Source organism: Lolium rigidum, chromosome 3, assembly GCF_022539505.1.
Source record: "Lolium rigidum isolate FL_2022 chromosome 3, APGP_CSIRO_Lrig_0.1, whole genome shotgun sequence".
NCBI lineage: Eukaryota > Viridiplantae > Streptophyta > Magnoliopsida > Poales > Poaceae > Lolium > Lolium rigidum.
In genome coordinates this window covers 267,559,385-267,568,957 of record NC_061510.1, presented here as the reverse complement: position 1 = coordinate 267,568,957, position 9,573 = coordinate 267,559,385, and the positions used below count along the sequence as shown (strand labels likewise).

Here is a 9,573-nt window from a genome sequence, read left to right as displayed (position 1 = left end):
ATTCAGTACTTTGAGGTTTTTCTGCTGCCATACTAGCTAGCTTCCCATGTGATTGCCCATGAAGAAAACATGGCGTTGCTGGGTTGTTCTTCAGCTGTGGCTTGTTCTCTGGAAGAAAAATAGGAGCTTGACTCTTTGTTTATGTCAACACAACTCAGCATTCTCAGAGTTCTTACTGTTTTGCAGGTAACTGAATGGCGATTAGTTCTTGTTGCTGTCATACTTCTCGTGCTGCGGGATAGCGGAACATCGTGTGATTTTGTTCTGCTGTTTAGCTTGTTAGCATAATGGCAGCAACATCACCGACCGATGCCAAGCGCAAGTACTCGTGGTGGTGGAACAGTCATATCTGCCCGAAGAATTCAAAATGGCTCCAGGAGAATCTTGAAGGTAAGCATGTTAACTTGTTGAGCTATTCATACAAACTGAGCATGCCTCAGATGCTGATCTGGCTCAAGAACTGTCATCCTGATTCTGCAATCATAAGCAAATACACGAAAAATAATTGAATCCAAAATTCATGGTTAGTTCCTATATATGCAATTTAAGCAGAAATTTAGACTGGTATGCTGAGTGGTTAATTCAAGGAAATCTTACTCCATATAAAAAAAAGGAAATCTTACTGAAGAGCGTTATACTTTCCAGCTGAGTGTCATTGGTGAATTGTGTTGACCACCCTTAAATAGAAAATGCAGAAAATATGGTATTTGTTATACACATATGGAACATTAGTACAAAATCATTTTACAGTTGAAGTTTTGAAACCTGAAAACCTCCAGAATAATTTTAATAATTTAATTTTCAGGAGAGTATAGAGGCACTACTCTTTGATTAATAGAAACACTGCCTTGATCTAATCTGCTGTTATGTGGTCACTGTGATTGTGAGAAGAAAAAATAGTAATGATGAAGTACAGAATTGTTGTATCCATATAATATTATGTTCAAGGAGTTGCACTATGGTGGAGTCGTGGTACGCGTGTAAAAAGTCATTAGAATACTGTGGAAGTACATGATTAGCCTAAAATTCAGAGTATAAATTCTGCTAATCTAGAATCTTGTGCTTGTTGCTTAATAAGTTTCAACAATGAACAATCAGCCATGAACCATAAAATTCAATAATGAACAAAAGAAGACGTCAAACCAACTGATGAGTACACCATATCGTGATTGAGAGTCTTATTAAGGATTCAGGTCTTAACATGACCATCATTTTCTTTAGGACTTTAACATGACCATAGTGTCAGATGAACTATACACAACAAATCGTAGATACGAAAATACATGATCACGCATGGAACTTGCCTGTCTGAAATAGTTTGCAAGAAAATGCAACTTTTGAATGTAGGTATTTTGGAAAATGATCTACCGTGTTGTTCGCATATGTAAGATCACTAGAAGGGGAACATGTATTAGTGTTCAAATGAAGCTCGTGCATTAGTAATGTACCCTGCCAAAAGAAATTGTGTCCTCCATAAGCGCAAATGCTATATTGTTACAGGAACTGTTATGCATTTGAGGTGAACATAGATTGTTCATTCTGTGACTATAAGCTGGCACTCCACAACCAGTGAAGGGAATTCTAATCTAAGCTGCATGTCTTGAAATATATCTTTCTAATTAAAGAGTGTAAATGAGTAGATAATAACAAAGTTTTGGGGCCATTTTCCTTGTATGGGATAGTGCTTCAGTGTTTCTTTGACGTTTGTACTGGGCTTACAATGTTTAAATGCCTGATTATACAGATATGGATAGCAAAATTAAGTTGATGATCAAGATCATTGAAGAAGATGCAGAATCATTCGCAAAAAGGGCGGAAATGTACTACCGAAGGCGACCTGAGTTGATGGCCTTGCTTGAGGAGTTGTACCGTGCATACCGAGCATTAGCAGAAAGATATGATCATGCAGCTGGCGATCTCCGACAGGCCCACAGGAAAATAGCTGAAGCATTTCCTGATCAGGTTCTGATGGACCTGGATGATGATCTCCCAACTGATACTGCATCCATTGAAACTGATGTGGACAATGCAGAAATGGCTCATTGTTTCCTCTCTTTCATCAATGCTAGTGATTCAAAAATGTGTGGTAAAGGTAAGTTCATGAAGACTAGTAAATGAAATAAAAACTGAAACACTGAAAACACAACAATAACAAAAAGATGTGCTCTTGCATGCAGGTAACCAGGATTACGAGAAGCTGCAGAAAGAACTAGCAAGTCTGTCACAGGAAAACCATGACCTCAAGAACAGGATCTCATCAGTGTTAGAGCAGAGCAATAATGCAGAATCCGAGGTTCTTTGTCTCAAGGAGGCTCTTGCACAAGAAGAAGCAGAGAAAGAAGCTGCAGTTCTGCAATGCCAACAATCGACTGCTAGATTAGAGAACCTCAGGTCTGACATATTGCACACCCAGGAGCAGTTCAACAGGCTGAAAGAGGAGATGCAAACTCGGTTGCTGCCTTCAACCACAGAAGATGCACGTTTCGTTGTGCTTGAAAGAGCTAATCAGGACTTGCATATCGAATTAGAGAATCTGAAACATTTGTTGAAGCAGAAGCATGACGAGCTAAATGAGAAGCAAGTTGAGTTGGAAAAGCTTAACATCTCTGTAGAAGAGGAGCATCTCAAGTGCATGCAAGCAGAAATGCTGAACCTTTCTTTCGAGAAAAAGTTGTTGACAGCAGAGGACAAACTGAAGCATTTGGCTCTTGAGAAGCAGAGTGAAGTAAGCAAAGTGAGGGACAGTGAAACAAGAAATCTTATGATTCAGAAAGAATTGGACAATATTTTAGAAGAGAACAAAACACTGAATGGCCAATATCACTCTTCTTCGGCAGTGATAATTCGTTTGCAGGATGAGATTATTTCCTTGAAGAATGAGCAAAAGAAACTTGAGGAAGAGGTTCATCGAAACGTGGATGAAAAGAAGACACTTCAATATGAGCTTTCTCACCTTAAGGAGGATAGGAGTGACTTGGAGAGGAAACACTTCTCAATCAAGGAGCAAATACAATCTGTTAACTTAAATGTAGAATCACTACAATCTCTTGCACATGAGTTGAGGGATGGCAATGTTGAGCTGAAAGGCATTATCAAGAACCATGAGGGAATGGAAGTCCTTCATACTGAAAACCTGAGGCAGTTGGAGAGGATGTCTGAGAAGAATGCGCAGTTGGAGAAGTCTTTGACAGCTTCAACTACTGAGCTTGAAGGGTTAAGGGAGAAGAAGGTGGCATTGGAAGAATCATGTAAGGAACTCAATTCCAGGATCTGCATTCATCTGTCCGAGCGAGCTGTGCTTGTTGCACAGATTGAGGCAGTTTCTCAGACCATGGAGGCTCTGCTCGAGAAGAAAGTCATTTTGGAGAATTCATTATCTGATGCCAATGCTGAACTCGAGGGCTTGAGGAGGAAGTTGAAAGAGCTGGAAAAATCTTCAGAGACAGTCCACAATCAGAATTCAGTTCTTCAGTCCGAGAAGAAAACTCTTGTTTTTCAGGTATGCTATGTGAAAATAACCTTACTGTATTAGTTTCTACCAGTTGTCATAAGAAATAGAATTTGAGTTGACCTTCTTAGTTTATCTACTTAGCTTAATTATTGTTCCAGGTTGATAGTATCAGCAATACTCTTCAGAGTTTGGAAGCACAATACACAGAGCTAGAAAGGCGACACTCAGCTTTACAACAGGAGAAAGACTCGGTGCTTGATGAAGTGATCAGGCTACAAGAACTGATAAGACTTGAGAGGAAAGAACACAAAGATGCACTCACAACAAGCAAGACTCAGTTTGATGGTCTACAGAACAAAATTAGCATATTGCTAGAGGAAGGAAGGAACAGAGAGGAGCAGGTTGAAGAGGAGGAGCTGAAGATTGTGAAAGCCCAGATAGAGATCTTCATCTTAAAAGAGTGTTTGGATGACATGGCTGAAGCAAATTCTGTTTACTCAGCAAAATTGCAAAAGAAGGAAGACATATGTAAGGTTTATGAGGAGAAACTGGACTGGTTGTCACAGGATAATCAGAAGCTAACTGAAGGGATTGGCTCAGTGCGGAAAGTATTACACTTGGATGAGAAGTATGAATCCTTAAACGAAATGAAGCTTGACATCATTTTGCAGCTCATCTTGCATGAGGTCAACTGCTTAAGGAATACAATATCTGATGCCCAGGATGTGAAACAGAAAGAGCTTGTTGAGAAGTCACTCGTTGTCACACTTCTGGAGCACTTCAGACAGGAGGTAGCTGATCTGAGGTCAGAGCGGAACATCCTCAAGCAAGATCAGCAAGCAAACAGCGAGGAGTTGCTTCAGTTGCAGAGAGAAAGGGAAGAACTTGTGAATATCAGCGATGAGTTCTGGGAAGAGATGGAGTCTCGTAACCACAGAGTTGAGGACTTAAGGGCTGAGGCGAAGTTCTTGGTTGGGCAATTGTCAGAACTGCAAGATTCTCGGAGGTCACTGCAAAGTGAGATTATGAAGCTGATTCAACAAAACTCTTTCATTGCAAATGAACTAAATGATTCCAGGAGAAAAGAGATGATCTTTGAAGATGATTTCAGCACTCTCATCAGTGAATCTGTCAGCAAAGACATCCTTCTTGTGATATTTAAAAACCTTCACGAAGACAGGACCCTGGAATTGAAGTCTTTGTATAATGATTTTGCGTGTCTCCAAGCTGCAGGAAGCGAGCTTTCCCAGGACATCAGGATGATGAACAAAAAGCTTGGAGATTTGGAATCCGAGGATAACCACCTCGACAAAGAGATTTGTATAGCCATGAGAAGTGCCCGGCCTAGTCCAGAAAATATCACAGGAAAAGGGCATCCATCACGAAGAGATGTCAATCTCCTGAATTCTGTCAGGACCCGAAAAGGTTATCATGCAAACATGGAATTGAAAAGCCACAAAAAAGTTGACAATGTTGGCTTTGAAAGATCAAATGAAATGCTACTGGAGGAGGTACTTAAGTGTCCTCAAAATATGCAAATGCTTACGAGCAAGGAGAAGACTTTTGTTGACATCAAATCTTGCAACGAAGAGATTACAAAATTGGTAGCTCACATGCAAATGGCTATCACGAATGCTGCTCTATTCAAGGAAAAGGTTCTTGAGCTCATCATAACATGTGAGAGTTATGAGATAAGTGCGATGGTGCAGAAGGAAGTGCTGAAGGAAGATATCATTCGAAGGAATTCATATGTGGATGAGCTGAAAGACAAGCTAAATGCTGTAGAGATTGAGAATAGAAGACTGAAGGTCAATCTGAATGGTGATGTCACAATGTTAGGAACATTGCAGACCGAAGTCAGTGCCCTGGAGAAACAAACCTTGTCCCTTGCCAATGATTGCTTGCAATCAAATAAACTCGAGATGGAGGTACACATTCCATTTTGCATGCATTATTTGGCAATTACATGCGAGACACATGTGCGCAAACACACCACACATATCCACTTGATACACGGCTCTAAGCATGCCTAAAATTTTCTCCTATCAGATTCTATTTTTTCATCTTCTAACAAGTTAAATCTTATTTTAGTAATGCCTTAATACACCAATTAAAGTATTTATCCTTAATCTTCTATTGAAAAGAGATATCAAAGCCTTTATAATTTACACCTACTCTATTGCAGCATTTAATTACTAATCATATGCATGGGAAATCTGATATACTTCCCTCAAAACGATATATTTTCCCTAAGAACAAAACCTGGTGCCTTGTACTTTTCATGAAGTTATCCTCTTTCATTTCCAGAACTCAATTTACTTTTTTGTTCTTTTTCTTAGGGAATTGCATCATCTCCTGAGCCCCTGAAAACCATGGTGAGATTCAGTGATGAAAATTCAATGAGAACAGTGAAGGACATGGAGCTGAAAAAATTGCATGAAACTATCAAAACGCTCCAGAAGGTGGTCACGGATACCAGTTCCCTTCTTGAGCAAGAGAGGCTTGATTTCAATGCCAATCTGCGAGGAGCAAGGAAGCAGATTGAGGCTCTGAAACTTAAGGAGATCTTGGATGATGACTTGGTTGAAATGAACTACGAGCAAATGCTGAAAGACATACAACTTGACCTCATCCAAACTTCTTCAGGCCGTCAAACGGATTCCGTTGGTCAGCAAAAGAAAATTGCAGCACGAGTTGTTGGACCAAGCAGCAGCCATGTGCGTGATGATTTGGGACCACCGCGAAGTGAGTCATTTGAGAGAGATAACAGTAAACAGTCTCCTGCCGAGCTAGTGGTGGTGAAGGAACTCAGTGTTGTCAACCAAGAGCTACCGAGGTCTGTCACCATAGAGCCACACCAGGAGTGGAGGAACAAGGTCATTCAAAGGTTGTCTTCTGATGGAAAGAGGCTCAACACCCTCCAGTCCAGCATTCAAGAGCTCAAAACAAACACTGAGGCATCAGAAGAGCTTGAGCTCGAGAGTGTCAGATATCAAATAAAAGAAGCTGAGAGTACCATCATCGAGTTAATCGACACCAACAGTAAACTGGCCAAGAAGGCTGAAGAGTTCACATCCGCCGATGGTCTCGATGGGGACAACGTCGACTTGAGGAGCAGGCACCAGCGGAAGATCTTGGAGCGTGCAAGGAAAATGTCAGAGAAGATAGGGAGGCTGGAGGCGGAAATGCAGAAGGTCCAGCAGGCTCTGCTGAAGTATGAGGAGGAGCAGACTAGCAGCAGCACATCAAAAACCGTTCATCGGCGGTCAAAAGTGCAGTTGGTAGACTATCTCTACGGTCGAAGGCGTGAAAATCGGAAGCAACCGCGATGTTCGCCCTGTGGTTGCATGAGAGCGAAGACCATCGATGACTAATTCCTGTTTGCGCCACTACTTTTTAAAGGCGAAATATGGGAGGCCAGGGTTTTCTTCAGATGGAGCAAGTCATCTGTTCATGTTTGTCTAGGTAAAAAAGAAAGTGGTATTTAAGGATTGTAAATGCTAGTCATTGACTGTAAACATCTGTTATAAACTTACTGCCAGGCTTGTAAAATTACTGCTAACATATGTTGCTTGTAGCTTTGGATCATGTTCTGCACATCATCCGAAGAGAACATTATAGTGTAATTTTTCTGTAAACAAGAGAGGGTATAGAATAAAATACTTAGAGAGCATTTTTGTGTGGTACTTTGTACATTTATATGTTGGAATAGATCTTCGGTTGTACATTTATATGTCTCCACTTCTCACGTTTTGTGCATTGATCGGGAGCATAAGCCAACGACTTGGTTTTGGTTCCTGGCCCTTTACCACCACGATATAAAAGAAGGAGGTTAAGTCCCATTGGGGAGACACACATGTACGGGGAGACTCCCAAAACCTCAACTACCCATCCTAAAAGGGTAGTCAAGGGGTCAGAAGGCCAACTACCACTGCCAGCCACTCCAAGGCTGTGCCGGCGGCGTCCTCCATCATCGACCTTTTTTGCTGCCCATGCTCAACTCCACGAGGTCTACTACAAGCCTGCAACAAGCAGGTGATTATGTCCAATCCAATTTCCTATAAGTGCATCTCCTAATTTCTCTGTATAAACATCAATTAGGTGTTCTAAGTATGATCAGCGCATGTTAATGTTTTCCTAAGCATGAATTAAATCTAACATTGTAAACAGACGAAGATTTGCCAATGTTACTATCACAAGATTGTCGACTGGATTGCGGTTATGAATTTGATGAACATCTTTTTTTCTTCATAATCTTATATACTGATGGGGTGATTAGAGAGGCTCTATTAGCCTTGCTAGTTTTCTCCATCCTCACAATAGACCAGTGGCTTCTTTAGCAGGGCCTCTTCGAGTACCCACCTACCAACTGCTGGAGATTGTGAGTGCATTACAACCATTTTATGAGTTAAGCATGATAAAAGCATTAAGAACAAGAGTAGTAGAGTTCACATCCTTTTTTGCAACGGTTGTGTTAGTCATTGTACAATCCAATGGTTTGAAAATACTTTTGTAAAAGCCTTTTGTATTTAGTACTTTTAAGGGCATCTTCTCGGAATTTTCCTATCGGCAGTCATAAATTCTTTTAGGGGTCAATTAGTTTTTAATATTTGCTGTTCTAATTATTCTACATCTAACCTGCCAAAAGGAAAAGAGATCAACAAAAGCATGTTTTTAGTCATGCCATATTATTGGGTTGGCAGGTTCAGAACGAGTCTCCTCTTGGTCTTGGCATGGATCCCACTCAAATCGAGTCGGTGGGTACCTAATAATCAAAGCGCATTTCCTAGAACCTGCCATCGATCTCCCTCTTGTATTAAAAGTTCAGGTTGATCATATCATATTCCTGAAAAGCCCAAGTTGTTCAGGAAAGACGCGTGATATATACTTCAACAATCCCCTTATATATTCATGCATTTCAGTTTACACGTCGATCTTATGTGACTTTGAGGCTTGAGCTAGGGTTAACAATGACCCATTGTTAGCGCATCTTCTTTGACTACACAGTTGATGATGGATCCACGCAGCTGCTGAATCCTGACGTTTGGTTTCTATTGATGCAGCGGCTGTTGCTCTGACGGTTATATTTACTACCTACGTTACGGCTTATATTGTGGAACAGAGTGATGTCTGCTAGCTTGACCATATCAAGGTCCTGGTCAGATTATGTTGGACAATACTAGTAATATATTGATCAAATCCATCACTTTCTCTGGAGTCCGATTTAGAAAAAATAAAAATGCTGATGTGTTACGAGAAGATGATATGTATGCGTGGTGAGCTTTCGTGTCTGCTAGATGCTAAATCGATGGATGAGATCGACTTTCAGAATAAAATAAGAAGATGGATGGTGACGTACTGACGTTGGATGTCACGGTGTACCAAATGGATATTGAGCGCGCGCGGCAAAAATTCTCCACTGGATTTCTTTGTCTGCAATTAAGATCGGAGGAACATGCATGAAAGCTCAGTCTGATCAACTACAGTTCTTCTACCTATATGGCTGGGCCGCAGGGCCGGGATAGTCTTCTTGTAGTTGAAAGCTCCAAGATTTCTTACCAAGCGAAAGAGATGAATTACCTCGTACGAAAAGCACAACAACTTTTAAACTACTGTTTGCTTGACAAATGTATATACAGTATTATCTATGAACTGGAGCTCGGGTCGAAGGACAAACGTGTGCATGAATGAAAAGTTAAAAAGCTGTCGCCGGCAAGTGTGAAGATTAATCTTCGTAGGTTGTTACAATATTAATCAATAATAACCGTGTGGAGCAAAAGAATGGCTCCGTAAACATCAACCTAAAACCGCATTTGCGGCGAAAGAAGAACCTGCAATGCAGATGCACCGTCCCCGGCCGGCTACCTTTTTCATTCACCTACCGGATCGGATCAAGCTATAGGGTGCATGAGAAAGACGCAATATACTTTGCTCTTTTAAAGTGGCCAAAGATGTTCCAACAAGACATAAGGTAAGGAAGTCATGTTCTAAAACTGCACTGGGACAGTGGAAATTAAATGGAAACCGGTCACGTCGATGTCCTCCTCTCATGCTCTCTTTTTTCCGATAAAAATACAAGATCGATGATTCCCATTAACAAAACTAATGATCAATACTTTGGT

The 9,573-nt window shown here is 40.8% G+C and overlaps 1 protein-coding gene across 1 annotated transcript; it reads left to right on the top strand.

Annotated features, from left to right (window-relative positions):
- Window positions 1-200: 200 nt before the first annotated feature.
- Window positions 201-7,137, top strand: LOC124703405 (protein NETWORKED 1A-like). The gene is made up of 5 exons (XM_047235620.1): window positions 201-390; window positions 1,745-2,092; window positions 2,178-3,499; window positions 3,610-5,379; window positions 5,791-7,137. Exons 1-5 carry the CDS (start codon window positions 288-290, stop codon window positions 6,823-6,825), a joined length of 4,578 nt encoding a protein of 1,525 aa, XP_047091576.1. The 5' UTR covers window positions 201-287; the 3' UTR covers window positions 6,826-7,137.
- The last annotated feature ends 2,436 nt before the right edge of the window (window positions 7,138-9,573 follow it).